The 22,419-nt window shown below is 42.3% G+C and overlaps 1 protein-coding gene and 1 long non-coding RNA gene across 52 annotated transcripts in view; one reads left to right on the forward strand and one right to left on the reverse strand.

Moving 5' to 3' along the window:
- Positions 1 to 22,419, forward strand: part of MICAL3 (microtubule associated monooxygenase, calponin and LIM domain containing 3) — a 197,538-nt gene that overhangs the window by 167,174 nt on the left and 7,945 nt on the right. For 29 of the 50 annotated variants that reach the window (XM_083460864.1, XM_083460891.1, XM_083460881.1 and 26 more), the window contains 4 exons: positions 3,315 to 3,365; positions 5,973 to 6,080; positions 7,144 to 7,237; positions 12,227 to 12,277. In XM_083460864.1, coding sequence (XP_083316990.1) covers positions 3,315 to 3,365; positions 5,973 to 6,080; positions 7,144 to 7,237; positions 12,227 to 12,277 — 304 coding nt within the window. The remainder of the gene's footprint in view (positions 1 to 3,314; positions 3,366 to 5,972; positions 6,081 to 7,143; positions 7,238 to 12,226; positions 12,278 to 22,419) is intronic. The other 21 variants (XM_083460889.1, XM_083460885.1, XM_083460888.1 and 18 more) reach the window with 3 other exon arrangements.
- On the reverse strand, positions 12,928 to 22,416 carry LOC310687056. Of its 2 annotated transcripts, none has more exons than XR_014516164.1 (2): positions 16,437 to 22,416; positions 12,928 to 13,483 (listed from the first exon to the last, which is right to left on the reverse strand). It is a non-coding gene; the product is annotated as an uncharacterized lncRNA (long non-coding RNA). The 2 variants fall into 2 exon arrangements; XR_014516165.1 differs by having other exon boundaries at positions 12,928 to 15,205.

Consider the following 22,419-nt stretch of genomic DNA (forward strand, 5'->3'; position numbering starts at 1 on the left):
TATATTTGAGCTGTTGTTGTTTTTTATTGGACCCTTCCCTGCCCCCCCCCCCCGCAACTTCCCACATGCTTGCCTTCAGGCTTTTCCTGGCAGGTTCCACATTACATCTGGGATGCAAAGGAAGGAGGAGGTACCTGGGGATGCTGGAAACAGCATCATGGGAGAGGGTAGTAGTAACAATGTGGTGGGTTCTGATAAGTCATGAAGCAGTTACTTATTCATGTCTGCACAGAGCAGAAGTGGGAACCTGTGGCCTTCCAGATGTTGTGGGATTCCCACTTCAACCTTCCCCAGCCAACATAGGCAATAGACAGGGAGGGTGGGAGTTGCAGCCCAGCAACATCTGTAGGGCCTTGGTACCCAATCCCTGGCTTAGAGTCCCGAAGCTGCCTCAACGTTCATATAGCTGCTTAGCATGGATTGGTTAGCGCTTCTACCACATCTGATTCACACAGGTGGCCAACATGTGATGAAGAGTGAGAATTACTTCACCCCTAAATAGCCATTGGAGTGCTTAATGGTTGTTTTGTTGTGTATTTTGAATATTGCAGACATTCCAGGTATCTTAATCCTCAGCAAAGAACTGTTATTAATATGCATTGAGAGTTGCATCAAGAAGGAATATGCACTGAAAGAGTAGAAGTAATTGGTCATTTTACCAATCTTAACTCCTCCAGTTACATGGATGAAAGGATGGTTAAACGTTCCATGGACTAACTAATCCTCTCCAGTTCTGATATTGAGCTGGGATGCATAAAACAAAGCAGCTCCCTCACCTCAGTAGAGAGATCAGGAGCAGGCTGCAGGATTGTGTCAGTGACAATACATGGCTTGACTGCAGTGAAGGAGAGAGGGGAGCAGCTGTGAGGAAGAAATACACAACTGCAGTTGCTTAGTTGTACTTCATAGAGCCACCTTTGCTCTTCACTGCCCCAGTGTGGTGTTTTCCATGCTGGTGAGTTGTGAGAACAGAAATGGCAGGGTGTTGTGGGACGGTCTTAATTTGATTACTAATCTGGAATGCAAGGGCATGGTCTTGTGTGTACCTCCTGAGCCAGTATTTTCTTCTCTCTGCTACATGACCGATCATGAACTGCTTATAGACCAAACCCCAGCAGCTAGCGCTCTCGTTGCAATACCAGATCCTCTTCCCAAAGGTTGCCTGTTTGATGTGGTTTACTGTAATGTTTGTGATTAGCTCTTTAGTTTTGTCTGCTGTCTAACACTAGAAGCAGCTTCTAAATAAATGCTGGTATAGCTTCCTGTGGGATATGTGCTTCTTGGAGCTTTGGTCAGTGTATGTGTGTATGTGCTGATGTTGTAAATATTTGATATACTTAGTATCTGGCTGTTTGTTCAAGGAAATATTTCCTTCTCTGGTAGCCTGATGAAGGCTGAGGTTTTGTCTAAAGCAGGGGTCCCCAACTGTCATGGCTGTTACGGTCATGGAGGACCCCTGCTAGTTACAAAACAGATCAACCTTTGGCCTGGTCCACTAGGCTTTTCTTATGCTCTTATGCTAAGGGGGATGTTTGACACTGTGGGTGTCACATTGGAGGACCCAGAGTCTAAACTCTGGTTGCACTTCAGTTTTCCCTTCATGTTTATGCATTTATTTAATGAAGATTAAGTGTACTATGAATCAAGGGACTCGGGTGGCGCAGTGGGTTAAACCACAGAGCCTAGGACTTGCTGATCAGAAGGTCGGCAGTTCAAATCCCTGCGATGGGGTGAGCTCCCGTTGCTTGGTCCCTGCTCCTGCCCATCTAGCAGTTCGAAAGCATGTCAAAGTCCAAGTAGATAAACAGGTATCGCTCCAGCGGGAAGGTAAACAGCGTTTCCATGCGCTGCTGTCGTTCGCCAGAAGTGGCTTAGTCATGCTGGCCACCTGACCCGGAAGCTGTACGCCGGCTCCCTCGGCCAATAAAGCGAGATGAGTGCCGCAACGCCGAGTCGGCCACAACTGGACCTAATGGTCAGGGGTACCTTTACCTTTACCCTTAAGTGTACTATGAAAGTACTGAAAGGCAGAGTGACATGTGTGCTTTAAGCAATTCCATAAAAGGTACCATACAATTGCAAAAAAACTGGGCACAAAATTCAGTGTTCTGAAAAATCACATTTCATTTTTTTAAAAAGAGTCACACTTATAGCCTATGAAACAGAGATGGGGAAACTCTGGTTTACTAGCTGCTGCTGGACACCATTCATCCCTGTCCTTTGGCTGAGCTTCCTGGGACTGATGGGAGTTGTAGTCCAACAATTTCTGGAGGGCTACAGTTCCCCCATTCCTGCTATAACACTTCTGAGATGGGTAATGCCTTGGGGAGGAGGAAGATTTTCCAGGGTAATTGACCGGGCTTCAATGCCCTGTTTAGCTCTTTGCCCTGCATAACTATCCAAAGCAGCACCACGTGCAAATTTTCATTTGCAAAATTGTTTAACTGAGTGCTTTCCAGTGAAAACAGGGTGGAAGGATGCCTAGGTGCCCTGTGGAAAACCATAACGTCTGTAAAGGTAAATCTCAATTCAAGTAGAAGATTGGAGTCAGAATTGAATGTCAGACTAGGCATTCATACACAGTTTCATTAGACAAGAAATAGTTGTGTGACTATTTTTGCAGAACCCTTTTCTTCCAATCCACCTGCTCTGCAAACTTCCATTTGCTTCTGCCTTGGCCCAGGCAAGGATGCAAGCAACAGAAGAGTGAAACAAGGAGAGGGCTCTGTGTAATCCTCTTTTTACTGTTCATGCAGGAGCAAAGAGAATTAAGCTTCTGCATGCATTTAAGCCTATGATAGTGAATCAGTAGGCTGAGCAACAATAATAACGTCTCTTAATTAAAAACAGCTGCTTTGTTGCTATGTTGTACCTAAATTGGTCTGGCCTGGACTTCCACAAGTTGTGATCCCTGCCATCTCCCAAGCTGAACAGTGCTCCCAAGCCATGTAGATTAGTGCACCAAGACTTTGATGAACCAACTCTTTCTGTTGCCTGTGGCTACCAAAATTGGCAGCGGGGGTTGGGTAGGGGGTAGGGTTGTACATCTGACAGGCTACACAATACATGGCTTGTAGGTTGCATTTGGGTTTGGCTCACAGGCAGTGCAGGCCTGGTCAAGTGTTTCCTGATTCTGAAGCATTCACCCTCATACATAGTGCCATGTTGCACATCGAGCAACCTTTGTGTTTGTTACTGTTCATTTTGTTTTCAGCGTTTTAATGTTTAACTGACTGTGCTCCATTTTACGTGTGTGGGTTTTATTATTTATTTATTTTTGCCTTTGCCATTCCTTCCCCCTCCCCCTTTTAAAGTCGATTTACGTCCCACACGCCTTGGCATTCAAGAGATCATACGCATCAAAGGTAGTGTCTCCATTCTCATTGACTGGCCACAGTTGCATGCATTCCCATTATTAACCTACCAGAACTATAGTCTATGTCCCATCTCCCTGCCTTTGTTTGTACTAATGTAATTCCTGACTGTGCATGTATGAAATGGTTAAAAGAAAATAAGGACAACCTGATCAAGGAAATGTCAAATCCTAAACCTTCATGCTCACTTGAAATGCATGCAGTATGTGCATCAAGGATCAACCAGAGAGAGAGAACCTGTTGATCTTGGTTTGTTGCTTTTTAAAAAGGTTTTAAAGGGTATTTTGCTGGACATATTAGGTACTTACTTATATCTGGTATAAATTGAAATTATTTTACTTTATTATTTATTGCATTTTTATTCCGCTCATCCTCCAAGGAGATCAAGGTGGCTTACAAGATTTCCCCATTTTATCCTCACAACAACCCTGATAGGTAGGGTAAGCTGAGAGGAAGAGATCAGCTGAAGGTCACCCAGTGAGCTGAATGGAGATTTGAGCTTGGATCTCCCCAATTGTAGTCCTCTACTCTAATCACCATGCCACACAGTAGCCTTGGCCATTATAATTTATTGATATGTTTCTGTACACTCATATGTCAGTGTAAAAATATAAGTATACACATAGGTAGAGTGCACAAAACAAGCATCATTTTACCAACAACAACTTTTGCAAATACTTGTGTTCATTCCCACAGTTCTCCAAATCATTTGGTTAATTCTGAATTATTGATAAAAGCTGGGGTATCACAATATCACCTCAGTTGCCCCTCTTCCCATTCTAAGCACATTCACATCAGTGGCTGTAATTGGTTTTGTACCTGTTCCATTTCCCTAAGGAACTCTTGAGTTCTATGTGAGTGTGACCTAGATATGTCAAACTGACTTCTCAGCAAGCTACAGTTCTCAAGATTCTTGGGAGAAACCAGTATCAAGTTTGTTGTGCAGCCATGCCTTCCAACTCTGCTCACCGGTTATATTCTCATGTTACCATTTTGTGTGTCGAAATCTACACATCTATGAAGGCGTGCACATTGTAGTGTGAGAGTTGTCATCCCGGTGTGTTTTCTTCTTTTGGCGTAGTATATGCTTTAACTTCTTGATGCATACATTGAGCCAAATGGGAAAGAAATGTGCAAGCATTCTCAGCTTAGGAAATGCAGGTTTTCCTGCTGAAGTGTGGATTTTAACATATAAAAATAATATGAGAAGTAGCACTTGGTTTCAGGTTGGAGTCTTGAATAAGAAAACAGTGAAAGAGGCAATTCACGGATTTGCTTTTCTCAGGGCAAACACATCACTTTTACACATTCTGTGGCCAAATACTTACATAAGCTACCGGTGAAAATGTTAGGTATGGGCTTTGTGGGGCTCCAAAGTGATCTTCCTGTGATTTAGCATTTTTTTAGCACTAATAAACTCTGGTAACGCTAATGACTTCCAATCTCTAATCTGACCAGGATTTCAGCCACCCAAATCTTGTTGACTTGATTTTTTAAAATGGCATGAAGGTAATAGGGGATGCTGGGATATTTGTGTCAATGGGGGCTGCTCTGAATTGTCAAGGGAGGATAATAGGTTAGGAAAACACATGCTCCACACATCTTGTTACAACATGGATGTGAATTCTCAGCCCCAAAGCAACTCTGTAAGTTGCATGTCTATCTTGAAACTAGTTGTGTATATTAATGATTTTGACAAGATGTTTAAAAGACACTGGAGCATGTGTCCATAAAACTAGAAGACATAGGCAGCTTATAACCCCATAGAGCTAGTTCACCCCACAAATTTATAGTTAAGTTGTATGATCAGCAGGCCCATGTGACACAACTGCTACTTGACCATTTAAGACTGCCGTTAGGGTGCTCTCACAGTTGTATGCTTGCCTAGAATGTTTTTATGTTAGCTGGAAGGATATTTGTGTAGCTTTCCTCATTGTGTTCTAGTTTTGTATGTGCTAAGAATTGACTTTTTAATATAGGAAAGAATTCATATCGCCATTATTCCCTCTTGCAGGTTGAAGTGATTACATAGGCCTTTAGTGCATTACACAGGCCTTTAGATCATGAGTTTCCTCTATTGTTGCATTGAAAATGCAGGTTGAGTGGTTCCATGCCCTGCTGATTAAGTGATTGGTAGGAGTTGCAACCTGGACTCATGGTAGCACAAGGAAATAGGCAGTATACCGTGTGCTTTAATCTACAACGAACTCTCAGCCTACTTCGTAAGATGATTTGGTCATGGGTTTATTTTTTTTACTTTGCCTAGGTCAAAAAGTAATACAATAGGCTCCCTTCTTTGTAAGAAAGTTGATGAAATCAGGGACACCTCCTATCTTTAGGGCAAGCCACAAGGAGAATTGAAGAGAATGCAGCTGTAACTGGAAGCTCTCTGTTAAATCACTGCTTTGCACCTGATTCATGCCTTTCCTTCACACCTTACTTCTGCACCAAGGCCCACGCACTGCACTGTTAGCACTCAAATTGACAGTTTGCCCACTGAGAAGAAAGCCCAGCAAGTAGCACCTTCTGTTCCTACTTATTGAGGCTGACAGCTTTGTTGTAAGGGACTGAAATGCATTCCTCTCTTTATTGCTGCAGAAAGCATACACGGAGGATGAGCTCAATGCCAAACTGACCAGGCGGGTGCAGAAAGCTGCTCGCCGTCAAGCCAAGCAGGAGGAGCTGAAGAGGTTACACAGGGCTCAGGTAAAGCCATAATTTTCATCCATAATTTCCAGGAAGAAAAATTCATGAGCCTTTAAGAAGATGACCTTCTATGTGCACATCTTTGCAGTGTGCATCAGCAAACTGCATGTCTCGAGGAAGGTCACATTACATTGACCTGTCTGTTGGTATGGTCCTGAAGTTTTCCCATAATTAACTGCACTTCCTACATGTAAGGTTTGATACATATTACTCTCTTGTTACTGCCTGGAGTGCCGCTTTTGTAAGACACCAGTATGAGCAGCTGCAAGCGTTATACCTGTGTACACTTCTGCCTTGTACGGATCCGAAACAGTAGCTGGAGAATGTGTGACTTATCAATATCCTGAAGACATTTCACACAGCAGCACAAACAAAAAGGCATATCCCTGCCCTGAGGAGCTTTCAGTCTAGATTTTGACCAAATGGAGACAAAGGAGAGGAAGGTGGGCACTGGGGCAAGAGGAAGAATTCATATAACTCAAATATAGTAGGGGGTTGTGGTTAAGAGATGTTGTGGAAAAGATAGGATTTGAGGAAAGATTCCAAATTATTTGAAGGTATTTTTGAGAAAGGTGTGTGAGTACTTCCCACACATCTAGGGCTTGTCCATACTTTGCTTGTCCCATGCCTAGAAAGCACGAGTCCGAGAAGTTTTCTGTTCGCCCCGCTGCTTGCCTCATGAAAACCCACTCTTCAGTGCTAAAGAGTAGATTTCTCTGGGGGAAAGCAAAAGTGCAGACGAGCCCCTGGTCCCCATAGTGTGCACACCCTGAATCCTTCACCCACCATTTTTAAGGGCACATAGAGAGCATGTTGCCCAACCAGGTACTTGGGGGGAAAATTCCCAGATGGGCCACTGTTTGGAAAACATCAATGCTCTCTTTTCCCCCAGGAGTTGATCATCAGTTACAAAACCTTAAGGCCCCTCTGGTGTTCCTCTGGAACAGCTCTTAGGTGGCGCTGGTCTGCTTTGGAAGCACTGGAGATTCTTGAAATTAGTATCCTGCCATTTGAACACAGGAGAATGGGAACCTATGTGTGTGTTTTCCCTCTTTTCCCATAGATTATCCAACGACAGCTGGAGCAAGTAGAAGAGAAGCAAAGGCAGCTGGAGGAGAGGGGAGTTGCTGTTGAGAAGGCTCTTAGGGGAGAAGCAGGTACCTTCCAGTCTTCCATCTTGTGTTTTTCTTTTCTTATTACATTTTTATGCAAAGGTTCATAGCAACCTGTGTGCTAGCTATACAGACTGGTCTCTTCCTAAGCTGCAAGTTCTTTTATTAAATTATCTTTTTAAACAAATGAATTAAAATTCACCATTTCCCTTCTCTATCAGATCTTGGGCTTCTCTGCCTGTGAAGTTACCTAAATGGCAAGTTCCCTTAGCCGGGTTTCATTTGCTCTGAAAATACGTTTCACCTCTTCAGGACAAAGTTTAGTCCAATTATTGCAAAAAGGTGGTAATGCATATAGGTTACCCATCTGCCTAGCTTTCCTTTAGGAAATAAAACTTGGTTGTGGCAAGGAAGCTTCCGCTTTGCCCAGCAAGATGAAAAAGAGAAGAAAGTAATTGATATAAATTTGTGTTTTTTAATTCACTGTGCCTTGAATCAGCATTAGCACCCTCATAAGGGACCATCACAGAACAGCCCCAGCAAGTACCACATGATCTCTGCAAAATCATACACAGCTTCAAGGCATGTAGAATGAAATTCAATACAACATGTGAAACAGTTGTCATCGTCACCTGCTGTTAATAGAATGAACCTCTATACTTAATGGCCTGGTCTAATGAATGGTACTTGGAATTAACATAGATGAAAGACATTAAGAGCAGAACTAGATGTTACTGCACACACAGGACTGCTACTGAAAACCCAAAACTCTGTATGTAGTCTTCTGCCCACATACCCTTCTTAATGGCCAGTGAAATTTGCTATGCAACGTGATGTCGTCACTCTTGACTTTCCCTGCCTCCCTCCCTCCTTCATTGGGTGCCGAGGTGAGAGAACTCACTGCAAGACAGTGCCACATCACATGGTGAGTTTCACTAGACCTTATAGGGGAGGAAGAAGTAGTAATGAGAATACTGTTTTACCTGTAGCCCTGTGTGCCATAATGTCTAGTTCATCCGTGGGAGAGAACATAGTTAGATGATGCTTTCCTCGCTTGATATATCCTAACACTCCTTCCTTGAGAAACGAGTAGAGGCAAACACACAAAGGGCCAGGTTATTTCACATGATCCATTTACCAGAGGTGTAAGAGGCAACCTACTTGGTGAAAATGAATTGAACTTAATTTTGAGATATGCCTTTTGTTTTACTGACCTGAAGTTTGGGAAGGAAATGTAACTAAATTGACTTTCCTCAAAACAGCCTGGAAGAATTGCTTTTCTGCTTTATTTGAAGCTTGGATTGACACACTGAAATTTCCAATATGAATGTGTAGGATTATAAGTGACCGGACAAGGCATTCTCAATACTGTCACTTGATCAGTGCACTAAGAACAGATACTACCTGAACATTACACTTAATTATTACAATGTATTTCTTTTTATTACAATGTATATCCTGCCCTGTTCTGAAATTTCCTGGTAAATAACAGCCTATTTGAGACAGATGTAACAATATCAAAGGCAACACAGGATGAATTAATTTTTAATCCCTTGTGTGCTATCCTTGACCACCAAATGACACCCCAGTTACTGGAGACTTTCCCTACCTGTGTTAGATACCCAGGTTTTGGCAAATCTTAAAAAATTAGGAATTCCATAATTGTGGATTAGACCTCAGGAAGCCTTATGTATCCTTACAGTTGAAAATTACTTTGCAGGGAGTGGCCTACAGTGATCTTGGCACCTGCAAGGGAGCCCCGGGGAGGGAACTGTGTGGGACTCAATCTCTTTAAGATTGAAACCAGCAACATCTAGTGCACCACAATCACAAACTGAGCATCATACCTTGTCCTTATTTTCAAAGGCAGTCTTCCCTAAAGCTACATACAGATATTAACATTTTTTAGTTAATGAGTACATTTTGATAGTGCCATCACCACTAGCTGCCCAAACTTGCTTATTTTATCCTGCAGTTGACTCTGGTTTAAAATGCTTTTTGCAGGCTTTCAGAGTCATTCTTGTTGCATCAGAGAGAATTTGATTGCCTCCAACTTGAAAGGGAGAGAATCTATAGAGAATATGTTTTGGTAGGACTGCAGAGTGCAGCGTTTTGCTAGTGGTAGCTCACAGCATCAGCTGGGGCCAAATAATGTACTCAGCCCAACTTAATCCCTGGAATACTTTTACAACTATTTAAATATTGTTGTTTAAATTGTTTCATAAAATGAATGCAGGTATATAGTTTTAAAAGAATGGAAAGAATTATGCACCTCTACATTCAACAGTCTACAGCCATCTCAAACTCTTTTTTTGTCACCTGACATTCATTTCATTGTCCCCCAGCATCCTTATAGGTGGTGTCATCAGAATTTGAGGAGCTTTGCAAACAACTGAGGGCTTTACTTGCCACACTTCATGGGCAGTGGTGGTGCTTTGGCAAGCAGAAAATTATTAGAGATGGCTTTAGATATCTAAAATGTGATGGGGAAGTGGAGAGGGAGAGACAAATGAAAAGGCTGGCTAATTTTTGGGCCTCACAGGTGTGCCTATGAGTATTAATAATTGCCTTTTGAATTTAGGATTTATTCAGTAATCCCATGAAAAATAGACTGTTAATGGGGCATGTTCTTGTTTCTTGAGATGAGAGAATTGTTAATTTTTTAGATTTTCATGTGCCTTAAAACCTCTTTTTCCTTACACACCTTCAATATCAGCAGTAACTTATTTCTGTATACTGTCCAAACAACCTTGACTGCCTTATGCAGCGTACGTAGTATTGGCCAAACCGATATGCCTTGCAGACTACAGTTACAAAGCCCTATTCTCTTAATGGCTAGTAATAGGTTTGCTGGAAAAGGAGCTTCTGCTTTGGTAATGCAGATGGGAAGAGAACACCTTCCCCAAACTACCCATTCTTTATTGTTAAAACAGCTTCCTTGTGTATGGGTTAATTAGGATTTTGTGTCCATTTCATGCAAGACTTATTCTACATTGATAACTGCTTCTAATGTTAAGAGCATTGCATGCACACTTTAACATGGGACAAATACACAAAAGCTCTTGTGGTGAAACAGACATGGTATGTGCTTATCATGTTGTAATAAACACACAGCATACATGCCCTTGCCGTATGTAGACATTGTGTTTACATAGGAAGTGATTTTCTGCCTGGAGCACTTTTGTACACTTTCTATGCTACTTTATATATTGAAAACTGAAGTTCATTTTATTGTGTGATGTGTCAAAGGAACATACTTTGTGCATTCCATAAACAGCCCAATGCACTTTGGTATTCCAGGCAGAAAATCCAAGTACAGTCGTACCTTGGAAGTCGAATGGAATCTGTTCCAGAAGTCTGTACGACTTCCAAAACATTTGGAAACCAATTTGCAGCTTCTGATTGGCTGCAGGAAGCTCCTGCAGCCAATCAGAAACTGTGGAAGCCCCATCAGACGTTCAGATTCCAAAAGAACGTTCGCACACTGGAACAATCACTTCTGAGTTTCCGGCGTTCAGGAGCCAAAATGTCTGAGTTCCAGGGCGTTCAGGATCCGAGGTACGACTGTAGTGCCCTTTACTACTTGGTAGTAATAATAATTAATTATAGTTTGGTGGCCTTTAATGGTTTCCCCAAAAATATCTGGCACCTGAGGCCAACTGGCTCAGCTTGCATAATAGAAGGTCCAAACCTGTCTTGACCCAAGTGAAATTTTTGAGCATTGGACCAACTCTGACACCAATTTTCTTGAGTCTGTCGTGGTGCTTCCTTCTCAGGGGTTGAAACTAAAGTAACAATTGACATTTTATTTCTGATTAGAAATAAATTAATTTGAAAAGTGCCATGCTGAAAACATAAGGAAACCCTTTATGATGAGCAGTTCAGAGGATTTAAGAACTGCTTTAAGAATATCCATACATATTTTTGTTCTCTTGAGTTAAGTGACCCTAAAGTCTGTTGCATACATCATTACTGCTTTAATAAGGCTCTTCATAGTTTACCAGAATGTATAAAGATTTCCAAATGTTATATACTCCCAGCAGACATTGACATGATTATTAGGCATACTGGATGCCCTATTTAAACTGGAGGGGTTTTTGTTTGGGTCAGAATGGAGACTCTTTGTAGAACATATTTATTTTAGGGGAAGAACCCTTACATTCTGCAGAAGGGGCATGGCAACTGCTTAGTTTTTCTTAGCTATATGGTGTTGAGTTCCTTGCCCAAATCCAGACACCCATGGCCCATGTGGCCATTTCATGTTTCCTACTTCTGACAACACATCCTATAAAACAGTATCTGCCATTTATGGAAAGTGATCGCAGGAATGTAGATGTGTGAGAAAAGTTACCAAAGAGTTGGCTATGCCCTTAGCTTTCCCAAGGTCAGTCTTAAATGAAAGATCCCAGATTCCATTGGGCTTGTTTATGGATTTACACCGGAGATGAAAAAACTTACCAAAAAGAAGCTGCAAGAGTGAAGACCCTAGTACTTTTCTGGTTGCTTAGCCAACACAAAACAATGTAGCTGAATAAAAAGAAGGATGAAATGAGAAGACCCAGCCCAACGCCTTCCCCTGCTCTCTTGAATGGAGATGTATCCTTCCCCGAATTCCCTCCCTACTGGAGAATGTTTGTGGATCCTTCCTTAATGTCCCGCAAAATAACAGTGCAGTGTCTCATCTTGATACAAACCAGTATAGGTGACAAATCCTCATACAGAGTCCAGCCTGCTCTCCTTCTCTGCCTGGAAATCCATGCCTGCCTGTCCTCCCTGCCTATTTACCAGGGAATACTTTATCCTCCCCCTGTCTTTACAGTATATACCGTATATATGTATGTGTATATATTTATTATAGAGTTGCATGATTTCTTGTTTCTTCTGTTTCTGTCTCTCTCTTTCCCTGTCTTGCTTCTCTTATGTATGCAATTTCTCTTACAGAGTGCTTTGAATCCTGGGCAGGGAGTGGGGAGGGCTAGCAGGGGTGGGTACTTGAACCAATAACTCTCTCTCTTCACCGATTCCTTGTTGTAGACTATTGGGGAGAGTCTTATTACAGTGACCTCATCGACTTGCACCTGGGTGGTATGTATGGCAGAAACCTCTTTGCTGGCACTAACCCTGCTGACACCTGCTCCCGCCACCCTCTCCCTCCACCTACTTCTTTCCATCCCTGGCTCCTCACAATCAATGAGAAGAAACCAGTCTTGCACCTAATTGATTGGCTAGGGCACAACCCCTTTTCCAGCTCGGAGGAGAACTAGCAGTCCTTAATGAGCAGTGTTTTGGAATCGTAGAATCTCACAACTGCAGAGTTGGCAGGGACCCTGAGGGTCATCTGGTCCAACGCCTTGCAATACAGGAATCCTGCTCACAGCCTTCCCAGGGTGGGCTTGAACCACCAGCCATCTAGTTAACAGTCAGGTGCACAATTGGGCCATGTCACATGAAGTCTAGGCTTTTTGCAAAACACCCCAGTGACGGGGGGCGGCGGCAATGGTTTCCATTGTGGTTTCCTGTAGGAAAACAACCAGGAATGAAAGTGGAAGAGATGTGCAGAAGTACAGAGAATTTATTTCTCATCACTTTTTGAATATTAAACCCCTTCTCAAGGGTTGATTTTTTTACTCTTTTCCCCACCAGGATAAACCTCTGCACCAACTTAAAATAACCTTTCCTGAGAAAGAAGTTTAATACTCAAAATTTGTTGGGCAACAAATTGTCCTTTGTACACATTTTGAAATTTTTCCTTTTTTATTCTGGGATTCACTGGAGGCCTGATCCAAAGTGTCACATGCTGAGTTCTGTGCATGCACAGGGGACTCTCTTGTAAGCTGGGTGCCTTCTTTTTCCTCCAACACAATAATACTGGAGAAACCATTTCTGAAACATGGAGGTAAAAAAGCCTGAGTCATCTCCTCCTCCTCTCTCCATTGGTGACATTTAAGAATTTCAGTCCATGAAAGGTTACGCCATAAAAATGTGTTAGTATTTAAGGTGCCGCAAGACTATGTTTTTGCCGCAGTGTTCTAATTTGACTATCCTTCTGGCATTTAAAAATGTGTAGTGCCACATTATTGCAATGAAAGACTTCCCATTCATTTTGTGGCAGCCAATGAAATGGAGGGGGACAAGGAAGTGCAATATTATATGTTGCATGTTTTTAATTTCTAAGCATTTCAGGGGATCCAGGAAGAGGAGAAAGAGAGACATGGGATTGCTGCTCTTGCCAGTGGTCAGTGTCTGCTGTGAAAAGTAGTTGTAGCTTGAATGTAGTTTCAGGTGGTGGTGCTGTAATGAAAAACAGAGGGACCTCTGGGGTACATGTACAAGACTTTAGCTAAAGGAGCTCTCTGGATCATGGCCTCTTTTCAAACTTCATCATTTAACCTGGGGTAGCTAACCTTTGAGATGTTGTTGAACTACAACTCTCATTAGCCCTGACTGTTGGCCATGCTGTTTGGGACTGATTGAGGGCCATAGGTTAGCCACCCCCAGTTTAGCCCCTAAACTTAGTTGTGCTATGCATTTTGTTGATAAGTAAATCCAAACTATTGATTAGATTTTTCTTCCCAGAGATAATCTAGCACTTACATACTTTATTCTCCCTCAAGGATTGCCCCAACCCTCAAAGCAGTGACAGCTGCTCCCTCAACACACTTTGTTACACTTTATAAGGACTGCTATATTTTCTTTTTAAATGCTATGCTCCTTTAAATACCGTTGCCTGTTATTGTAGGGAAAGTTGTACAGATTATCACACTTAATCTGCACTGCTAAACTGCAATTTGAGTGCTAGAGTTCCTACAAATGGGTGGGTGGCCAGGAGAGTACACAAATGTTGCACATGCCCTGTCATTTCTAAAATTAAAGAGTTTGAACAAGCCCTCAGATGATATTCACAGGCTCTTTCTCTTTCCTTGTGTAAAGTTCACGCTCAAAGATCACCACAACATGATATAGTTCCTATTCTTTTCTCTTTTTTGTCTTTCTCTCCCCCCCCCCCACTCCCATGTATAGTGACTTTTTTATGAATAACACCCCCCCCCCACTCTGCAGTAATATTACAACTTTAACACAGGCCAGCACAAATTGTGTCCCATCAAGCTTACCGGTCATGTATTATGACATTGCAGGTACTTGATAGCCTTCCTGTTTTTGCAGTCTGAGGCAAAACAGAACATCAGATATTGCTTGAAACCCTGGTGGGCTACATTTGACATGGTGGGTTACCAGTCATGCAGGACTGATTCAACACATCTTTGGTACTACAGCTGTTTTCCAAGGTGTCTTAAATTCTGGTCCTTACTCCTTGGAAGTTGGTGACAGAAGGATGTATTGCCAAGTCTCCTTAAAGTGACTTTTGTATATCACTAATGTTTTTGAACTATTGCTGCGTCTCTTCCATAAAAATCAAGCAAGCTACCCGTGTTCTTCAGACTGGCAGTTTGCAGGTTAAGGAGATCAACAGTGTTTTGTGGTTTCAACCCTCATAGTTTAGAAATAGGTAAGTGGTAGCCCAGGAGGTTATAGGCCCCCAGGAATTTCCTAACTTGGCCCTATCATAGTCCCAAATCTCAAAGGGTCCCCCTTTCATTATTTTGCACCTTTCTTCCATGCAAAGGAGACATAGACCCTTTCTTCCCCATTGTGAGCAGCAAAATGCTCTGCCAGTTTTCTCCCTCCATACTTCAGCAGCTAACATGGAAGCTAAATACAGAGGTCAGTTTGGAGAGTTAAGTGCCTGAGGTGCTTGCCCACCAAACTATTTCTTGTTTTAACATGTAGTGGGAGAGAACAGAAAGATTTAAGCCCTTTCTCCATGCCTCCACTCACCTGGAGTCAATCAGTAGGTGGAGCAAATGCTGTTGGCTCTCCAGCCCTTGCTCAAAGCAAAATGTCACATCACTGCTAGAAGGAGTTGCTGGCTCCTCTCTGGAGACCAGTGCTCTGCCTATGTGGGGTTTCTTTCCAAGTGTGCCGCTAGGGGGCATTGTGTGCCCACAGACAGAGCTGTAAAAGGGTTAATGCAAAGTTACACCTAACAGGTCCTGCTCCTAGCTGATGCAGCTCCCACACTTCCTTCTCCTCCCCCCCCCCTTCCCTTCCTAATTCCCTCTTGAAGGCAGCAGTCTTGTCATTTTTGCTAACAGTGGCTTTAAAAAGTAGTCATCGGAGTCATTTAAAGGGACACTGTCGTTTTTCACATTAACTAACCTCACTTTCTGTCATAAAGAACTAGCATAAGTAAATTAATAAATCTCATTTGCTTCTCACGATTATATCCTTTTGTTCCCTACATTTCCTGTTTGGATAAATGTACGCAATATTGGCCATGGCTACTTCTTCCCTACACTTTTGGGGTTTTAAAGACATTTTTTATTTTTTTATTTTTGCTAGTTTCAACTCCAGCCCAGATAGCAGTAATAATTCACAATTCCGAATGGAAGATCATTATTATTTTAATCTATCTTGATTTCTTTCTTTCTTTTAATCCCCAGCAGAAAACTTCACTACTTGGCAGTATCCCTTTAAATAAAATGCAGTGTTATGTGCAGAAAAAGACACACGTGGCTTTGTAGTGTTAGTTCTTTTTATACTCCTCTGTGACTGGTGTTTGTTCAGTACTTCCTCACAGGGCTGCCAGAGTGCTCAGAGTCACGGTAGCGTAGGGGCTAAGAGACTGTCAGCTAGGGAATCCCTGGTTCAGACCTCACCTCTGCTGTTCTCACTAAGCCACCTTGGGGAAGTATGGGCTTAATAATGGCTGCCTTAAATGGTTGCATATAATATGTTTCTATGCCTGTTGTAATAGATATAATAGGATGATTGGTTTGAATAGCCAAGGCACTTCACAAAGCACCGCATAAATGCTAAAATTTATATATACTTCTAAAGGCGGTGAAAGAAAGTCCTCTCCTTCATCTTGCCAGTAAATGTAACCAATGGGTCTCAACCTGAGTTGACTTCTGCATTCACAATGGGTTCTGCTCAAGATAAAGGAGGAAACATGTTCCAACCACATTCTTGCTATTCCCTGGGCATATGTTCATTTGTGATCCGGCTACTAAATGCTCTTGCTTTGATACGAGAGAGATTCAGCGTGCAGATGTATTCTTAGGACCCCTACAGAAACAGTTGCTATATATGGCAGAGATATTTGCCACACCCATGAATGCCTGCGCATGTTCTTGTATGGCATATGCATGGCCTAAGAAATGCTCAGCAGTCATGGCTTGATCACCTGGTGAGTACAGGAGAAGGATGTTGTGCTGAGAAGGGGCTCAGTGCAGGCATTTCCTTCTCATCACGTTAGGTGTTTAGCACCAGCAGCAATTTCGGGTGCTGGCATGAAGGTGTCTCCCATTATTCTTGGTTTGGACTCCAATATCCATCATTGGAAGCAAAATTCCAGTGGCTACATTCAGGGCTATTGGTGCTAAGCTCCAAACCCTTTGGTCAGACTCATACTCCAGCTGGGTCAGTGGGTTAGATGGAGGCAGATTGCACAATAAAGCCCAGCCATGGTATCACCAGACCTTAGCAAGGGGACTCCGGAAAGCTGTGCCAGGATCAAACCAAGGTCAGAAGGGATCCGTCTAGTCCAAAAGTAATCCAGGACAGCATTGGTAAGATTGGGGTCCAGGGTTCAGCAACTGATGAGCTCTAAGAAGGAAGCAGGGGGAGGCAAAGGAGTCAGGTTCAGAAGTAAGGAGCTGGATGGTGGATTGTCTTCAACAAGCAGCAGACTCCAAATGAAGCCTGATATAGCCTAGACTCCCAAACCATGCCATCACCAGCTTCAGGTGCTTGAGTCTGCCGTAAGAGCCTTTGCTCTTGAGTTTTGTTAGTTACAATGAGCCTTTGACTCAATAATTACACAGCAACACTGCACTCCCAAGTGTGCATTCTCTCACTGACTAGCTGCCTGGGCTGGATCCTCTGTCCCCAATGTCTTTGAAGCCTGAGGGGTTGATTCAGCCTCCCCCTTTGACTTTGCCTGGGCTTCTCTGCCAGGGGTGGCTCAGGAACCCACTGCAAGGTCCTTTCAGAGCATCCCCTAGTAGTAAGCCTAGGCAGAGGCCTTCTGGTATACCAGGGACTTTAGAACTGTCATTATGGAGGTGGGGGGGGGGATATTTCACCTTGGGACAACGATCAGGAGGTCTTGATGATATTGGGTTGAATGCATGTTGTTTTTATCCTTAGCTTGTACAGCAAATTAATTTTCAATTTTATTGTGTAATAGTAAAATGTATCCACTAGCCAGAATCTTTTTGGATGTCTCTTAAGTGATATTGGAATAATTATTTTTAAGCACTAGCAAACCAGGGCAAAAGAAGGCAGTGGTGTAGCCAACAGTATCAAGGAGTGTAGAGGCAGTACTGGTCTCTTGGCATGTAAGGAGTCAGTTCCAAGGACTCTGTAGCAGGAGGAAAACATGGTTATCAGCATTTGATGCTAATGCCAGGCTTATGGCTGAGTAATCTTGCACTGGAAGAAAGGGGAGGTATAATTGATTATAAAACAGAGTTGATCAGAGATGGAGGGGCAGGTCTGACAGATGTTCACAAGAGAGATGTTCAGACTAAAATGCAGAGGGTCAAACATGGCTCAAATAGAAATTTATACTTCCTCACTTCTCTCTGGATTCACCTTACCCAGATGGACAGGGTACAAATGTAAATTATTATTATTATTATTATTATTATTATTATTATTATTATTATTACTACTACTACTACTACTACTCAGTGGTTCAGCAGTCACCCTTGCTTCAGTTCCCTGACTTGACTTTTTTGCCTGGTGATGCATAATGCAGGACACCCTTCTCCAACTCTTGAGTGAATTCTTGAGTTTTGGAACATCTGATGCCAAACTTAAGTGATCATATGATACCATTATGCATGCCGATTTGAATACATCACACTTATAGGCTGATTATCAATATCCAGTGAAAAGGGGGGAAGGGGTGGTTCATATTTATTATATATCACATACGGTATCATATGCAGAAGACTAACTGCAGCCAAATGTATGGAATTTGGGTTTGTATCCAGTGTTAGCATCCAGTGCACATATGTGTGCATGCATTTGTACAGTGGGTTTATCTGTTTTAAAGTTATTTTAGTGCTGCAATAATCTAGGGTTACCATATTTCAAAAACCAGGAGCTTTTCTTTTTTTTGTTACAAAAATGCCAAAACAACGTGGTGTCCAAGAAATTCAGACATATGGAACCCTACAATAATCCACTGTAAGTTGTACCTCTACCTAGTGCTTAAACAAAAGGGAGACATTTATGGTAATAAAGTAACATCTTTGGGTCTCATGCGTCTTACTGTCAACTTTTTTTGCAATGGTAATACACTTGTACCTTGGATCCCAAACACCCTGGAACTCAGATGTTTTGGCTTCCGAATGCCGCAAACCTGGAAGTGATTGTTTCAAATGTTCTTTTGGAACCCAAATGTCTGACAGGACTTCTGCAGCTTCTGATTGGCTGCAGGAGCTTCCTGCAGCCAATCAGAAGCTGCACTTTGGTTTTGGAAGTTGAACGGACTTCCGGAACGGATTCCATTCGACTTCCAAGATACAACTGTAGTTCAGTTAATGCAAGATGACTGTGCATTGCATCAGAACTTAGGCACCTGTACTTCCAAGCAAACATGCATAGAACTGGATTCCAAGATTCATTTAGCTTGGGCATTTTTGTTTCTAGTTTTGGAAACATACACTAAATAATTATCTTTTGCTGGATGCATTCTTTGTGTTGGAACTCTGCAAGTATCTGAGCTACATAAGATCTATTTCAGTTCATGTCCTAAGCAGAACAAAAAGGATGGTGTGATCATGTTCAAGTTTGATGCCTTGCTGCATGGTACTTGAAGGCATTTCTTGACCAAACCCAAAGTGAGTGGAGTTGCCGCTTGATCCTAGTTGGCGTAGCAAAAAGTTGATCGGGATCACGGGATCAGTCTAGTTTTTCAATAAGATATGTATTTCACAAATTGCTTCAGGCTTTTAAATAGTCTCTCACTAGTCAGTTACCAGTGGTGAATCATCATCTCTTGGCAAATGGGAGCTTTTATAAATTATTAGACATTTTGTTCTGAGTGTACTTTCAGGCGGTCTGTGTGCTACACATAACTTGCTAATATAGGCATTTGTTGACGAGCAATAGAAATGTTTTCTGTCTAGTAGCCTTTGTGATCTTTTTTTGCTTTAAGTTCAGTGATGCGGAGAAAGGATTTATCCATTTACAGTATATTATTGAATTATCTGTATACATAATGGACTATTCAACACATCTTTACTAATCGGATGCTATGAATATTCTCTGGGGATTATCCATGGAGTTGGATAAGACATTCTATTAATGGTCCAACTTCTGCTGCAGGTACTGTTGGGGGAAAACATTGTAGCTATTGGATATAGGTTTATTGACAATAGTAGCAAGAGGCCTGCCTATCGATGTGGTGGAATAAGCCCAAGAACCTCCACCCTCCATAGTTGATATTTCAGTCTGCCTTATCTCTTGAAACCCGTCTCTGCTGACTCCAGTATCAGACTCTGGGAGCAAGGGTATCCTGTGGTTCCAACTGACTTAGTTACACCATAGACGGAGGGGATTGTCGGGGGGCTCCATGGAGATACTTAAGATATTATGTCAAACCATGGTTTGCACTAGCAGTGGTTTTGCCTCCAAGCTCAATTCACTGTTATCTCACCTGGAAAGCTTCAGGTGAGATCCCATGCAATGGCCTTCAAAATTGGGAGGTGGTCTGTGCTTGCATAGAGGTACTGTTATGTGAACTGGCGTCTGCATGTGGGACAGGAATGGGAAACCTGTGGCCTTCCAGATCTTGTGGGATTACAGATCCCATCAGCCCTAGCTAGCATGTGTAGTGGTCAGGAGTGATGGGAATTGCAGCCCAACATCATCTGGAGGGCCACAGGTTGCCACCACTCATTCAGGATCTGTATCACTGAGTGTGGCAGCTAGAACTAGGTTGCTGCAACCATGGAAGTGGTAGAAGCTCCATATATAGCCTTGATACACACTGAATCTGCATAGAAGCCTGGTCTAGTAGCAGCCCAGTACACAATGGAATCCACCCAGTTCAAAGCAAAACATAAAGGTCATCTTAACCTTAATCATGACTGAGGAAGAACTTCAGCAAATGCAAGAATATTCAGAGAGTATTTCCCTTGGTGTACAGCTTGACTGTGCATTTTAGAACCATTTAATCCAAGCAACCCACTTGTATTCTTGTATTTTTTACACATACTAAGAATGGAATACATATCTATCCAAGACTAGCCCTTGAAGGAGACCTGTGAAGTAAAAACAAAGCACCATTGCATTGCCACTTTAAAGAAAAACCTGTGTCCATTGTTACACTACATGGATTTTCATGGATCTCTTTCCCAAGCGACAAAAATACTTTTAAGGCATTCAATTTGTTGGTTGTTTGGTTTTTTTGGAAGGGGGGGGAGAGAGAAGAAAGTTGTCTGGGGATACTATGGAATGTCTTCAAACAAGATGAGTCTTCACGTACAGATGGGCAGCATGTAACATGTATATGTGATGTACGGTACTTTTAACCCTTTTCACACTGAGTTTACATGTTTCTTCCTGTTGAGAGATTCACATTGCTCATTCACACACTATTTGCAAACTGATGTGCCTCCTCCCTTTTAACTTTGGTCTGTCCTGTGTGTTACTGCTCTAGTTCTGTGATGGTCCCTTCTAAAAGCTCTTCCCTTCCCAGACCTTATCTTCGTAAATGAGAACTGAGGCTTTCCCTCTCCATTATATGTGCGTGTAGATCTGATTCCAGTGGGTTATGAATGTCCTCTTTTTTATAAATTCAGTCACTCCTTGTTACACAGTGGCATTTTTCTTTCACTTCCATCCTACTCACAGATTAGTCAATGGGCCACAGGTCTTTCTGTAATATATAGATCACTGGGAGTTAACAAAGCACCATGGACTGCGCTGTTCAAGCCCCAGTGATCAGCTGGTTGCTGGGGCTTCTGTACACAGCAGCACCCAGTTCCTCATCTCTATTCTATAAGATTATTCATCTCTTTATGTATAATCTACCGCAATAATTCCCAAACTGAGGAATTCATTGGATAATTGATGGTTCCTATAAGTGCCAACCCATAGGAAGAGGCTATTCTCTGCATCAGAGTGTGTAAGTTTGAGAAGTATTCCTCCCATTTTATTATTTTTTAATACAAACTACCTCTTTTATCAGAAATTTGGGAAATGTTAATTTACTGTGTTTTATCTAATTAATTGCCACATACTCAAACTTCTCCCCCCCAATCAAACAAACAAACAAACAAACATACCAGTGGGGCATAGTCCTCAACTTTCTGTCTACCCTTGATATTGGCAGGGCCAGAAATACAAACTATGCATGAATATGTGTAAAATACCGGTCAAGGCTTTGGTTAGACCCAGGATAGGGGAACATTTGGCTTTCCAGAAGTTGCTGGACTACAGCTCTCATCACCCTGACTGTTGGTCATGTTGACTGGGGTGAATGAGAATCCAAAATCTTTTGGGGCAGGGGGACAACAGGTTCTGTATCCCTGGTTTAGTCTTGGTTTGTTTGCCCATCATAGGCAGTCAGTCCTGTTTTGCGCCATGATCTGCCTTTGTTTACTAAACACATAATACTTGCCACTGTCAACCTACTTCCTTGGACAATGTCACAAAAAAACCACATTGAATGTGCCAAGCTAATTTTCAAGATGGCCTTTTAAAACCTATTTGCTCTCCTGGTCTTTTAGAAACTTAATGTTGTCCACCCTCCTCTTAGTGCTTTTATCTCTTAACTGCACCATGTGACATGGGGGGTGAAAAGTCACCAAGCACAAGAAATGTCAAATGTTGGCATTTCCCCATTATCACAGTAACTTTTGTGGCCCACACTGTTTCCCCTCCCAGTGCCACAGTCTGCTCTTCTCCATTATTCGTGTTGACAAAGGATGTTCCATCTGTAGACTGTTCCCCTTGTTTCTGCTTCTCCATTTCTTGTATTATTATTTTCTTTTCTACTTCTTCTTGTTGTTTCCTTTCTTTCTCACTCTTGTGCTTTTTTGTCCTTTTGCTTGTCTGTTTATTTTCACCCTGTTTCTCCTCCTCTCTTCCTCTCCACTTCCAACTTCCTCTTCCCTTCCTTTCTTCCTCTCCCATCTTTGGTTCTATTG

The sequence above is a fragment of the Podarcis liolepis genome, assembly GCF_965112155.1.
Source record: "Podarcis liolepis genome assembly, chromosome: 10".
In the NCBI taxonomy this organism is placed as follows: domain Eukaryota; kingdom Metazoa; phylum Chordata; class Lepidosauria; order Squamata; family Lacertidae; genus Podarcis; species Podarcis liolepis.